The 15040-nt window shown below is 42.3% G+C and overlaps 1 protein-coding gene across 2 annotated transcripts in view; it reads left to right on the top strand.

Annotated features, from left to right (window-relative positions):
- Nucleotides 1-15040, top strand: part of ADAMTS17 (ADAM metallopeptidase with thrombospondin type 1 motif 17) — a 187474-nt gene that overhangs the window by 71800 nt on the left and 100634 nt on the right. For both annotated transcript variants that reach the window (XM_074601294.1, XM_074601293.1), the window contains exon 8: nucleotides 1965-2070. In XM_074601294.1, the coding sequence (XP_074457395.1) occupies nucleotides 1965-2070 (106 nt within the window). The remainder of the gene's footprint in view (nucleotides 1-1964; nucleotides 2071-15040) is intronic.

The following is a 15040-nucleotide window of genomic DNA, read 5'->3' on the forward strand; positions in this document are numbered from 1 at the left end:
TCTTCTGCCAAAAGTATTCCCAGAAATTGCTGATCCCAAGTAGAGTTGGAAGCAAAAGACTGTTATTGGTGAGGGTATTATTATTTGTAAGTCACCATAAGGGTGCATGGCAGCAGATATAAATCAGGAGAAATATCTACTTTCCTTTCAGAAATTAACCAGAAATGTTTGGTGATCTTTAAAAGAAACAAAAGGCATTTTCACAGCCCAAGACATACTGCAGCACCTACAGCTGAGATTCTGTTCTATGACCTGTTCATTAGGCCATCCATCAGGTGTGTGGACTGAGGTTGCAATCGCTTTCTCAAAGTAGCATATTAATTCCTGAGCAATTTCTTGGCGTCTTTATGAATATTCTGCGAGTAAAAAACAAGTCAGTTTAAGAATAGTGCTGAAATCCAGCCTTCTATGATCATTGATTTAAAAAGATTATATCTTGATTTCATTTTTTGCATGTGGTATGAATCTGGCCTTCCACCGTCAGCACTTTTAAAGTAAGCAAATGTTAGTGTCTGATTTCTGCACTGCCTTCGCGCTGCTGCTAGTGCTGAATGAAAAGGCCATCGCCCATCCCTTCATTCCATCCCGAATCCTCCTGTCAGTAAATATCCATATCCATATTGTTGTCAAAATTCATAAAAACAGAACTGCACTTCTTCCAGGTCCAAAGTTTTACACCATTTGCACCCTGATAAACACAGCTTTGTCAACTCTGACAGAAGGAAAAAAAAAAAAGAAAGAAAGAAAGAAAGAAAAAAAAAAGAAAAAGAGACCCTGTCTCCATTGCATGATTGTCATGATTGTGGTCTACTCACTAAAGGCAGCTAGATCCTAGCAACACCTGTGAGAACAGTATTACAGTGAGGAAATAGAATTCTTGTTTTCTGTTAAATGTAAGCAAATATATCTGCTGTGAAAAAAATTGAGAGATGTTTGTGGAAGGTCTTTAAGCTTCCCCTTCTTCCATCATGGCAGAAGGATGTCTGAAGTGGCAAGATGAACTCAGCATTTAGGTTGCTGCGTGCTATCTGGAAATGTTGTTTGTATGCACACTTGGGCTGTTTGTGTGGCTTTTGAGATGCCCGTTTAGCACTGGAGGACTTGTATAAATAGAGACATCCTTACGCTCTGTCTTTAATCTTTGTGCATAACTCCCGCTGCCTTAACTGTGGTTTCTAGGTGCCAGATGAAACAAAATCTCATCAGCAGATTGTCCTGTGCGTGGCCTGTGATGCCATCACGACATATCCAAGTACAGCGGCGCTTTCTGCGGGGGACAGTCTGGGTGCAGGAAGGGCATATGAGGACTATTGTTTTTCCATAGCAGAAGTTTCATTCCTTTTTTACTTCAGCCTCCAACCCACACAAACAGGCCTAGAGAGTACTGTGCAATTGTCCGTGGGATCAAATCCTAAATTCCACTAAGTCATAGTAGACTTCTGCCACCTACACTGGCTTTGTGACTCACCTCAAGAGTTTGCCAGCTTTTCTGACTCTGCCACTCTTTCTTTCTTAAGTATGAAAATAAGGGAAAATGTAAGATCTTTTCAGAGACTCTCTGCTTTTTTTGTTTTATTTCTTCTCCCCAGCTTTATTCTGAAAATCTGGAGAAGTCCAGTTAAATGCTTGTTAAGGCTACTTCACTGCATCTTCTAACATTGTAATATGGGGCATTAATAGACAAGCTTAGGTGAATTTTTGAGTCTGTATGGACAGTGAAATGTATTTTCCAATGAAAGCAGTGAAGGTGAGTGCATTTAACTTGCTTCCCGTCTGACAAAATTTGAGACTGATTTTTTCAATAGGCTGATGAACAAAATAGATGATTTTATGTGCAAACTGATCTAATGTTTTTCATACTGGGCACATTTTTTATCATTTTGGTTGAGTTACTGCTGTATGTTTTGAGTGAAAGAGCTGTTTCACTGATTCTGATGGGAACATTCCCTGTGCCTCTGTTGCAGGAATTGCTTACCTGGGAGGTGTCTGCAGTGCCAAGAGAAAATGTGTTCTTGCTGAGGACAACGGTCTCAACCTGGCATTTACAATCGCACATGAACTTGGGCACAAGTAAGAACTCGTCCTTCTGTTTCTTTCTTTACTGATGCCACTGTAGCATACTTTTATTTGAAGCCATACAAGTGAAATTACTAGTGTGGCATGTTTGTTGTGACTTCATAAACTAGCAGATAGATTGATAAATAACTTAATTTTTAGGAGGCTTATGTAAACATTACACTCAGCACACATAAATTTTTCTATTTCATCCTCCCCTATTTTCCATTCTATGTTTTGATTTTGAGTAACACAAAGAGGCCTCATTCTCTTCGATGATTGATAGTAATAGTTAGGGACAAATTCTGCATTTGTTTATGCCGTAACATAGGCCCACAAAAATTATACCAACTTCAAAACCTTTGAACCTGCTAAATTTTCTCTGAAGTTCAGGTGTCTATGTCAAGGATTTTAATAGTTAAATACTTTGGTAATGGCTTCACCTCTGCATGTGAAGTAATCTACTGGGGCTGAAACATCAGTGTTTTGGAAATGCCCTTAAGCAGTATTATTTGATCAACAGAAAGAAATCGTATAACTTGATTTATCAGCTCAGTCACAGCTAACTAACATGCTTTGAACACTGACTGGAAAAAACAGCAAATAACATGATAATTCCTAGTCAGACAGCAATGTGCAGAATGAGATTACCAGGTACTTTCTGCAGGTGACTTTGAAGAATTTTTAAAGCTGCCTGTAAATATCCCATGGACAGAAGCAAACAAAATTGACCGGAACTGTCACCTACATCGTCTTAGTGCAGTTAATGAGTTAACCCAAAGGTCATCATCCCCATTCACTGCTTTCCTGGCTAAGTGTAATATGCACTTACTCATAATACTTATGAGCTTTTTTCCCTTTCCATTGACATCACTCTGGTTGCACAGTGTCACATTTAGACTGTGTAAGGTATATAATTAGACCAGGAACGCATGTATACAGGGGCAAGGGCTGTACCTATGGGATTTTCAAGTACTCCTTCCTTTAGCCTCTCTGCAAGGAAGGTTGGAAATCCCACCATTGTTGCTATGGTAAGAAGTTGTGCATAAGTATTGTCTGCACCCTGCAGGACTCATACTGTTTAGGTGTCTGCTGTATCCTCCTTTCCTACAGTATTTGACAGCTAAGTCAGAGCCAATGTGTATCGTGTTCAGATTCTGGCCAATCTCATTCTATGACAAATAATTATTTTATGGCAATATATTTCAAAGTTGCATGGAGGATATTTAGGTTACTACCAAAAATGACAAGACGAAAATGAATCTCCTGTTCACCCTCCAGTGACACCAAAGGCAGCCGAGCCAAACCGAGGGTGGTTTCAGCAGAAATGAAGGACATTTGGTTTTGATTTAATTTAAATTGCATGCCAAGATGTTAAACTGAGCCTAAACTTAATAACAAATTAACCTGTGGGTAACGTTAAGGGAAATTCAGCACTCATCTTTGGATGGGCCAAGAGCAGGAGGGAAAAATAGTTGAGCTGCAGAAAATCCAGCTGTGTAAAAGAGTGAGACTGGTTTGCCCTGGTGTTTGCCAAGTTTCCCAGCAGAGCTGTCAAGCTTCCTTCTAATAATGCCTTGCGAAAAATCCACAACATAAATAGGGAATATAATGCTTTTGGATACAGCTCTCCATCTCTGCAGAAAATAGCAAACTCTATTTTCTTTTCTGAGTGTAATTTTGGTGGTAAGACCATGATGTAGTTTCTCTGCTGGTTTACTTCCTTTGCTTCCATCTTGGAAAACTATTTCAAGAGGTGGGAATGAGAGGTCTAAAGGCGTTGACAGAGAGCGGCTTGGGTTTAGTACTCTGGAGGATTTGGACAGTGAATGTGCTATTGTGCAGAGAATCTTCTGCTTCAGGAGAGTCATAGATCCAATTGTGGGGAGAGATGGAGAGCTTAAATGAAGATTACAGGTGAAGAAGAACAAAAGACAAAGGAAACTGCATTTTCTAACAGAGCTGCCTCATGAGCCACGTTACTGAGAGAGAAGAGACTAGGACAGGGTCAGGCAAGAGAGACTGGGAAGAGTACTTGAGTACCAGAGGGGCTTGGAGGGTCTGTAAGAGCCAGTCTAGGGACCTAGGGTGTCTGTGTCTGGGGAATGTAGCTCCGAGAAGGCAAGTGAGCCCGGAAGGCTCCAACTGAAGCAGCTAGCTGGGTAAATTAGAGAATCTGCTGGCAGGATTCTGGTGCCACAGGTGTTTTGGGGACATGTTCCAGTTACAATGACTTGCAATTCTCTATCACCCATTGGAGCAAGTCCTCCAGCCCTTCTGCCCCCTCTTCCCTTGCCATAACCATGCGTAATCAAACTCCAGTGTGCCAAATCAAAACAGAGGGGAAAAAATGCCGTCTGTCTCTCATCACCCAACCTGAGTATCAAAATCATCCCTCTATACTGTGATCCACCAGTGGCCTAGTTACTTAGTTCAAAGTCTGGTCAATTTACTGGTGCCTTTCTGGCCTTGAAGTCAACAGTCGTCTTTTGGTTGACCTTACTAGGTGTCAGACCTCTCCGTATTTGTCTGTCTTTGAACTGCAACAGGATGCTCCGAGCAGTCCTGTTTCAGCGCATCTTGTGCAAATAGAAGGAACGTTTGCGTGCTTTACTTACAAACTTCTAGATTTTGAGTGACTGTGAAATGTAAGGAAACACATTGCAGAGATGAAGACAAAGAAGCTGACGTTCAGGTTTAAAAATGAAAACTAAGGAAAACTAGGTGCAAGTTTCTGAATTTAAAAAGAAAAAAATCCAATCAAAACTTACATCCATACTGGCAAAAATATAAATTTTGGAGAGCCATAATTGTGACTATTGAAGGCTTATTTTCTTACGAATGTAGAAAAGCTGAGATTTATTACTTCTTACCCTAAGACTAACAAATGTATATGGAGATCACAAGCCCAGTTTGGCATTCAGATAGTTTCTGATGTAGACTTTGGAAAAAGTGAATGGATTACTAATTGATGTGTCAGATCCCCAATTTGCCATTAATGTCATTTGGACTCACTGCAAAAAAACACTATTACGGACAGCTGCACTGTGAAAACATGGAGACATCATTAAATAGATCCGTTAGGGTGATGCTTATAGGTCCTGTAGAAGTTCATCTTCAGATTTAACCTATAGAGTTGTTGTTGCTTGATGATGGGGTGAGTTGTGGAGTCCCCTTCTCTGGAGACTTCCAAAACCCGCCTGGATGCAGTCCTGAGTAATGTGCTCCAGGCAATCCTGCTTTAGCAGGGGAGTTGGACTAGATGATCTCTAGAGGTCCCTTCCAACTCTGAATTTCCGTGATTCCGTGAGTGATAGGACTTTTATCTGTTGCATTTATATCTTCAAATCTGGAGCAATAGTTTTTGTCCATGGACAGAAAGGGAGCATCCATTTGTATTTAGATACAGTTTTTCCTACAAAGTGTCCAGGAGAAGAATTTTGCTGTTACAAAAAGGTAATAGGCAGGGTACAGACCACTGAATATGTGATGAGGCTGCAAATCAACTTCTTACCATATAAGAGAGGACCCTCAGCAAGCCTTGTTCCTTCAATCAGCGTGGTCAGTAGTGGATGCTTCTTAAGATAACACACTTCAATGTAACCACAGTTAGTTAGGTTTTATCCAGGGATTGCTGGGTGGAGTACTGTGTTCTGACCTACACAAAAGGGAAGACAAAATGATCATAGTGGTCCCTGAAGTCTTAAAAAGTTTAAGTCCAGGGTCTTCATACTGTAAACAGCTTAATATGCTCAACACTTTCTTACTCTCCTTTTTCCTCAGACTAGCAGGGCAACTCCATCAGTTAGAGCTTGAAAATGCCCTACTGTTGTCAACAGGATCCTGAATGGTGCTTCCCTCCTTCTCCATGAACCTCACCAGTGTGAAGTTGATCTGAGATTCATACCCCAAAGACCACCCTGAACAACTGTGACTTTTAGAAAAATAGCGCCATTTCCACTCACTCCCCCCACCCCAGTTCTTTTTTTCCCTACAGCAGTGACATTGTTACCATTTTCAAGTCATTCTCCAAAGAAAAAGGCAAATAAGTTTTTTAAACAAAGGCTGGGATTCATTCTTATATCCGTTATCCCCTAAATGAAGCGGGTGAGCTGTAGCCAGTGGTTTTTCAGGACAACAATGCCAGCTTTGTTGCCATTCCTGTTTCTTTCAATAGCCTCGGCTTTCCTGTTGTGGGGTGGGGGGCAGGCTTGGGTTGGTAGGGAAGATTCCCATTCATGAGCTAGCAGAACCTGGCACTGTCTAGATGGTGAGAGAATAGCTGGAGGTGGTATGGCTGGAAGCCACGCCGTGTCAGATGCCCTTAAGAAAGTGAATCAAAATCAACTGACAATAAGCAAGATGCAGTCTGTTGCCAACAGTCTGAAACCGCATGGTCTCAAACTTGAAGCTGAAACAGATGAGGACAAAAATGAGTCCAAAGGTAAAAAGCCTATAGTGCACAAACCAAAGAGCTCTGGATTTGGAATAAGCCAAGAGAAGAGTTTAGAACTGGCAGATTTCTGTCCAGTGTGATTATTTCCTTTAAGCATTGGTAGATGTAGCTTGATTAAAATGACTTTAGGGTGCATAATTATTTGCTGCATAATTAAGTATGGCCTTTGTGGTCTGTCTCAAGCAATAGTGGTGTTGCAGGTAAGGGAAAAGCACTCCCTGGATGTTCCCTTTGTGTCCTGATATTTATGCTAATAAACTAGTGAATAAACTAATCTATTTTTGCTAATAGAGTAGTGAATAAACAGTCGATTCACTAGACTAGTGAATAATCTGATCTGTCTGGTGCAGCACCCAGCAGAGAGATTCTGTCATGCAAATAATTGTAAGGCAGAATGCGAAAATATTGCAGGCTGAGGGGGAATGTGTCTTGAGCAGATCCAAGAGGCACAGGATAATGTCCTGTGACAACTGACACTGGCAAAGCCGGGTCAGTGTGGTGTGGGCATACAAACTTAATTCCTAAGAACCAAACAGGAAACTAATGGTTCCCCTCCTCCCCGCACCCTGCCATTTATAAAGATTTGGTCATAATGCATTTTAAAAATGAAAAGTGTCATGTGGAAGCTGAGGACGACCAGAGTAAATGGGACACAGATCTGAGCAGTCAGGCAGTGCTGCAGAGCGCACAGCGTGCTGATGTAAAACTGTTTCTTTTTCTTAAGCAGTCGGTTTTGTGATTCCAGTCAGCACAGTGCTGTCAGCGATGGAGCCAGCCAGCCAAATCATGGTCATGGTGCAAGGGGAGTGGTACTGGAAACAGTATGAAAATGGAGAGATCTTTGCTACAAATTGTCCCATTTTATCCTGGGATTATAACATTTAAGTGCAGGACGTGGGAGCAGAGAAGCTATTTTGAAAGAAAAAAAACCAAACAACCCTCTCTGTCTTTTTTAGAGCAGCTCACCATAGTCTAGCCTTGAACGCACAGCTCTACTGATGTAGGCAGCCGAGCGTAGTTCATATCCTGGCTGACTTTAAACATTAACCCTATTTTTCAGAAAAGCTCCCATCGGGGCTTCTTTTTCCGCTCTGTGTTGCTTTTTCGACCATCTGCGTTGTAATGATGGCAAATGCAAGGATTTCTTCATAGCATTTGTAAAGAGCTGGTTTTTAGAAGTACGAACAAAGCAACCAGTGGGATCCTAGAGTGCTATGGTGCTGACAGCGAGATCAGTCACAGAAAAGAAGGCAGACCTTGCAACTGCTATTTGAAGTGTAGCAGAGGCATGAGTTAGTCCCACATTTATCAGGCAGGTTCTGCCTGCCCTGAATTTCTGTGGAATGTTTTTCTTCATTGCTATTGCAAAAGTACACGAACTAATTGCCAGGAAGCAATCTGTCCCCAGATTACTTCTTGCCTCCCGAAAGGCATTGAGACCGGCGTTACTGAAGTTGCAGAATCAAACATGTAGAACCACCAAAGTCTCAGTTTCAGGGTTATCTGGACAACTTCAATTTTAACTCTAATCCCTCCGTCTTGCAAATGAAGCCAAACTTCCATGCATAGGGTAGTATTTCAGCATGTAGTTAAAGACTAGTTTAACACATGCCCACAAGCATCTTATTCACTCCTGTGCATGAGTGTTTTACTAGAGAGAGACCTTGCAAAGAGGCGTCGATCCTGTGGGCCTGTAGGGTAGTATCCGTTTTCGTGATGGCTCAGGGATGCAGCCTGGGGCTGACAGGATCTGTCTTGCGACTGACTATACCTCTCCAATGCCATTGCTGGCAGTTTGGATGTAGATTCTGTCTTGTGGTGAAGAGCTGTGGTGCAGTTCCCTCTGTGCCTTTGTAAAACCCTGTGTGGCTGTTTTGACCATACTGCCAAAGACAATGTGTTGGAATTCGTATGTCTGCATTTGTAGGGGTTTGAAAAGCAAGGTCAGTTGGATCCCAAGGAGGACTGGAGCCAGAGGCAATCCCATGCAAGCTTTACTCTAGCAAGCTCAGGTACTAGTCACTGTGTTGCTGCACCAAGACTTCCCAAGTAGCTGGGTAGTATGATTCAGGCAGTTACTGCCTCAGTTATATTCTACTAGTACCAGCACTCTCCATTTTAAATCTCGCAGGAGTATGTCACTGTTCCCGTATATTGCAGTCGCAGGATTCCTGGGAGTGACTGACTGCCGTGTAGACGTACCCTGAGGCTGGCCAAAAATGCTGGCAACAGTCCGTACCCACCCTGGAGTTGCTAATTTTATTTTCTGCCATTTGTATTGTAAATCTGTTGTGGAATGTCTCTCTCTGTTCCCAGGCTCCCTTTTCTTGTTCCCCTCCTCCCAGGTTTCATTCTTCTTCCACAGATAATTGCAAGCACATTTTCACAGTTAAGTTGCCCTTCTCTGTACAACTCCGAAAGGACATAATGAACGCTATTTCATCATATACGTTTGTACATCGGAGTCAGCATGATCTAGTCAAAGCAATTCTTTAATAACATATTCTGGTTTTGAGAGAGAACTAGGTATAGCCTAAAATTATGGGAGATGCTTCTTCCACTTTTGGTAACAATACGCAGGGGTCTGTTTTAGACCAAAAAAAATTATTATGTATCAGTGTAGCTTGATATTAGTAGCTTGATAATACTTTCTGAAAACCATGTCTTAAGTTAGTCAAAAGTAAGCAGAGATCAAAGACAGATACAGATTTAAACATATGTAAATTAAAAAAAAAATCAGAGGGGACTTCTGCAGGCATGGATGGTTTGACCTGAGGAGGAGGTAGTGATGGAGCACCGCTAAACAGAAGGTGTGTTTGCCAACATAATACAGTACGTGATACCCGAGTAAGTTAATCGGAATCCCAGAAGTAGAATATCCCTGTCCTATTAACCGTGTCTGGGCAAGCTGTTTTTGCAATGACAGTAGGATATCACATAGAGAAAAGTCACAGAAAGAAAATCACATACAGAAATCAAGCAGAGAGAAAGAAAATTGGGAAGGCGAAATAGAGAGGTTCAAGTAGTATCATGTGCCAGACTCTGGATAATAGGCCTGGGTTTGGGTGGGTTTTTTTAATTTTATGTAAAACTGCAAGATACTTACAGGTGCCGTTACTGAACCCGCTAATCCTAGCATGGTGGTGGGGTACCTTCCCTCTATCATGGCGTTTCTTTTCTCACCCTTGTATCTTCCAAGTTTAATAGTTTGTTTACAGTATTGGAGTGTAACCACGTTGGAACTGGGCGTGGGAACGTCCACCTCCCATTGCTTTCTGGACTCCTGTGGCAAGCATTAGTGTGGTTCTGGGCAAGGGTTTCTATGGTTTTACTCTACGCTTTGTGGAAGATTTCTGTGTAATCCCTAGTGAAACAACATTCTCTTGCAGTCCTTCTAATTTCTTTGTTTTTGAGCATCTTGTACAGCTTTACTTAACATAATAAAACTGCACCAAGCAGGCAAACAACAGTCATTTAGAAACTCCCAGACAACACAATTTTCGCTTAATCAATAGCTTTGTGGCTTTGCCAGCTGTCTTTCTTTTTGAAGGCGTATTCTGCTGAGTAAGCCAAGGCCATGTTAAATAGCTGAGCCATAATGATTTGGCAAATCTTGCATATGCTTCCTGCTGTAAGGGTTCTGGTTTCATACTTCATTGGCTTTGCTGGCAGCAGCCTTGTGCACCCAGTGACCCAAAACACAGGGACAGTACAAGTCCCCATTGTGCAACCTCTACAGTACACACCAACACAGGAAATATTAGGTTTGCAAGTGCCATTTACCAAATAATAATAATTTTTTTTTATATAAAAGGGCAGCAATCTAGCTGAAATATTTACTTTTCCACTAGCAGTTGGGTTCCAATAGCCTGTAACCTATGCTGTCTGCCTGGCCTGCTGAATTCAACAGGTTCCAGGTGAAAATGACTGCAGAGCTGGGGAAGGTGATAAATCCCAGACTGTCACTTGGAAAAGCCTTCGGTAGTAATTCAGCAGCAGCAATGCTAGTGGAAATGTTGTTGCCTTTAAAAATGTGATTCCCTTTACTGTTATGTCAGTGGAAGGCTGCACTATAGTGGAACAAGATTGGCTGCCTTTTGGCCAACAGTTGTGTTGGGGTATAAAATTCAGCAAAAAGAATTTACTAGACAAACGAAATAAATGGGCCTTCTTTGTTCTCACTGATCCCTTTCCACTTGCAAAATCCTCCCTACATCAGATGCTGGGCCTCTTTCCATTGCTAGATGCAACCCAGCAGGGTTTTGTCGTCTATGCCTTTACTTGAACCCCACTTTCCAAAAAAGAGGAGAATAATCCACAGTTTTCTCAGTTTTCTGCTTTTGTTCTTGTTTAGGTAAAACAAATCAAAGCAAAAGGAGTCTGATCGTAGTGGTTTGTTCTCACATACTTGAAAATTTTCCTTCCTGCTGGGCTCTAATTAGCTTAGGGTGTTGAGCCTTAAAAATGAGTATTTTTTACTATACCTTCTTTCTTTGCTCCAAAGTCTGCTGAGACACTCATTTTGCATGCCAGATCTTATTCATATATGGGACAGTCAGACCTTTCAGAAATTCCTGACGTCCACGCTCTGGTATCTGACTCTTACCTGCCAGGAAGAGTCCAAAGGCTGCCTGTCTCTTCCACCTGCTGCCAGCTGGCCTCCCTTCCTACCACCCTGCTGTTTGCCGGCATCACTCTGGAGATAGCTAATACAGTGGCAGGTTTCTAATCTGGCATTTTAAATATTCATTTTAATTATACATGTTAAAACTAGACAGGATGAAGAAATGCGCCCTAGAAACAGTTCCCTTCTTAGTTCAGGTAGTCTTTTTACTTAGGAAAAGTATCTTTCCTTCAAAGGAAAAGCACAGCTTCCTTTTTTCCTCTCGAAAACACAATCGCTAGTACCTTTCAATGGGTAAATTCTTTCCTGTCTGGCACTTCCTTTATCTCAAGGAAAGATGCTTGCTATGTAACATGGGACAGATTTAGCCCCAGAGAGCAGAACTCTTCCCTAGTAGCCGTCAGGAGCAACTATGGTTGATTTTTGATGAAAATGTAGATTGCCTGGGTTTAATAAAGTAATGTGGCAAACTGGGTTTTCCTACAGGAGCTGAACTATTGCAGACTGATCCATTGCTGTATTATAACTGCAACTAATACAGTTGGATCATGCATTTCCTGTGCAAAATTTTTTCTAGACAGCTTTTTTTTCTTTAATTCTTGCAAGCAAAAGAGAGCACACAGGTTTGTTACTGTCCACTACAGTCACCTGTCATTTTGGTGAATCATTGTAAGAGGGTCACATAGGATGGAGTTTTTCTTGCACTGAATCTGCAAGCCTGCAGTGATTGGCAACAGAGACCAAGAAAGAAGAATAAAAGAAAAAGGCTGAAAAATATTTCCTTTTTGTGAATGAAAAGGACTTCTGCTGCTCTGGGAACCATAAAGTATGTATCCACTGGCTTGTCTGGGGACTTCAGAAGACTTGATGCTGGTAATATTATGTATATTACAGTTACTTCACGCCTCTTTGTCTTTTGATATTGGCTATCTCCTCATTCCCACCTCCAGGAATGGAGAATTCATCTCCCAGTGTGGAGAAGACAGCCAGCATTCCTGCCTCCTACAGTGCATTTCCCAGGCTGCCCCGCTTCCGTCAGCGCTCCGCAGTGGGTGGCTTCCTGATGGAGTAGAGTGTGGGACAATTGTGGTTACTTGTGTTGCACAGATTTGGCAAATATGCTCCGCTGTCTCCCCCTTCTCCTTGCATTTTCTTTTAAGGGTGTCTCGTGTTGTATCTCTTCATTCAGATTTGACCTTCGGTCATTAATGTGGTTGACTGGAGGCTTTCACTGGTTTCACAGGAGTTTTAGAAAAGCGGACTCAAGTGATCACTTGCAAGAGCTTCCCCTTAGGTTGCTAACACTTCGAGTGACAGACCCGTCAGCCGTTCTTACTGAGCTTTTGTCTTTCTTCCCTAGTGGGTGGGAAATCCCACCCAGCTATCCCAGGGTTTTGCCTTTTTTCCACCCTACAATTTATATTCCCTTTTCATCTTCTGAGGGAAATGCATGTCACATTTTCTGAGGTCTCGTTCTCACCCACTTCAGGCAGTGCTGAAAGCAAACAGCTCGTTACCCTTCAGCATGTTACTTCTGCGATGCACCAGGGTGCTTTCTGCATACAAGGAGCTACAGATGGAGCAATGGAGCACAGCAGCCTCTGCTCATCAGAAGAGAGAAATGAGCAGTCTTTCTTTGCCCACCACTGTTTCTTTCATAGTCACTCTGCCCCTTCTTCAACAATTCCCTGTTTTCTGCAACCAGACTGAAGCAAGTGAGAGAGCATTTTTTATGTCCAAGAAGTAGACTAAATCTTCTGGAGGGCAAGGAAACAGCTTAGTGCATATATTTTCCTGGGGTTGTTACCCTTTGGCCCTCAGATAACTTTATTTTTTCTTTAGGGTCACAGCTCAGCTCTGATCACAAGTAGCCAGTGTCTCTTCATTGATAGCTTGAGAGAAGTGATTCTCAGTAAAGAGTAACTGACACACATTTTATAGTGAGTGTTTTTTGATATAGTTGTGTTGACCTCTTCAACAGGGGTCAGTCTGTTAAAGCAATCCATGACTCTTACTGATGATGTTGTGTCAGAAACCTGTTGCTTCTGTGGGTTGTTGGCATGTATCAAAGCCTGTGAAAAGGGTTTAGAAATGATGAGCATCTGGGTGGGTGTCTGCTGTGGAGATGGGGTAGTGCTCTAGGAATGTAAAGGCCAGGAATCTACATGCCGTGTGATGTTAAGGTCCATAGGGCCAAAAAAGAAAGGCTGGAATGGAAGCCATTGCAAGCTCTCATGAACACAAAAGACAGTGAAATTGTTACTCTAAGCGTAAGTGTGCTGAGCTCCTGATCCTGTTGGGAGAGTCTGAGGACAGAGAAGGAGCGTTTTTAGCCCTGGGCTGTCATTCCCATGTGATGTTGGGCAATGGTCATGTGATTGCATTCATTGTATGAGCCTTTCCCCTGACTCCAGCACCTGCATAGGTTGAGGTAAGTCCCTTCTCCATCAGCACGATAAGACTGGACCACTATGGCCACTTTTGAGTCCTTATGCAGTAGGGGAGTGGGCTGTAACAGCCATTACATGCTCACCTCTGATAACTGGGAGTTGTACCTTATTTTGCATCTTTAAAAGTCTTCCTTCAGAGTGACAGGATTCTGAACAGGACAGGACCCCACCTGTGCTTAGAGAGTTGGTACTGAATGGTTCACACTACGCTGTGTAATCACAATCCTTTCTGATTCTGAATGCATACTGCTGGAGCTACTCTGGTTGACAGCTCTCAGGTTTAGAGATTTGTGTTAGATTCTACATCGGACTTGGAAAGGAGTGAGCATTAAGATTAGAAAGAAGAAGGATGTTTTCTTGAGGTAATGCTAACTCTTCAATGTGGAGTTTTTGCCAACTTTATTTGTACGCATATTGATCAACTTTAGCTGTTTCTAGGACTTTGTGTTTGGTGGAGCACTCCTCTTTCTGCTAAATGGTACACCACCGTCTGCATTCTCAGAATCTGGTGATTCTTACTAGAAACACTATGAAGCTTTTTCAGGAAAAGGTTGCTATGTTGGGCCCACATCCTACAAATTCGATGCAGTGGAGGCAGGCCCTTAGCACGGTAAGTGTTCAGTTGCATCGCAACTGGATTCCTGCACCTTACCAAAAGTCTTAGAATACATCAGGCAGTGCCTGCCCCGCTGTGAATCAGCCACTCTGCAAAAGAGGCAAGGATTCTCAGGAGAGAGTCACATGAGCAAATGTCTGCTGGAAAACGTAGTCAGTAGTGTGAGCGTGTGATATTATAGCTGAGGAGGAGATCATAAGATGATTCACCCTGTTCTTCACGGCCCTGGTCTGACTTCCATCGAACCATATAAAAGGACTGCCATTGATGTCGGTGGGGTTTGGCCAGCTCTGTTGCAGGTGTCTAGGACCGCATGGGCAGCAAGCTTTTAGATTAAATGTTTGAGCGAGTAAAAGGTCACACTGCCTGTTCCTGCCATGTTAGTCTCTCATGTGTGCTATCTGTCCCTTGCAGCACAAGCTCATACTTGCTGCCTTCCAGATTCCATGGCAAAAGAACTAATTCTTTTTAAATGAAAACCATATCATAAAGGGCTGGATCTGTCATGCAGCTGAATAAACCACAGCTTTCCACCCTGTTATTCACTATAGGCGTTCGTGTGTTCTCACTCGCTGTTGTTGACTTCTTGGCTGCTTGATGAGTAGATAACCATATAAAATATCTGGTTACTTCATTATTGGAGAGTGACATAAACTTGGTTATGAAAACAAGAGTCCAGTAGTCATGGCTCCCTTTAAATGTTGTCTCTTCTGATAAAAAAACCCCAACAACCAATAGCTCAGCAGCCATCCTGTTCTAGATAACATTGTGTACACAATGACCATCTTTGATTACTTCAGATGTTTTTAGTGTCATCTCTCTCTCTTCATCACAACTTC

The sequence above is a fragment of the Larus michahellis genome, chromosome 9, assembly GCF_964199755.1.
Source record: "Larus michahellis chromosome 9, bLarMic1.1, whole genome shotgun sequence".
NCBI lineage: Eukaryota > Metazoa > Chordata > Aves > Charadriiformes > Laridae > Larus > Larus michahellis.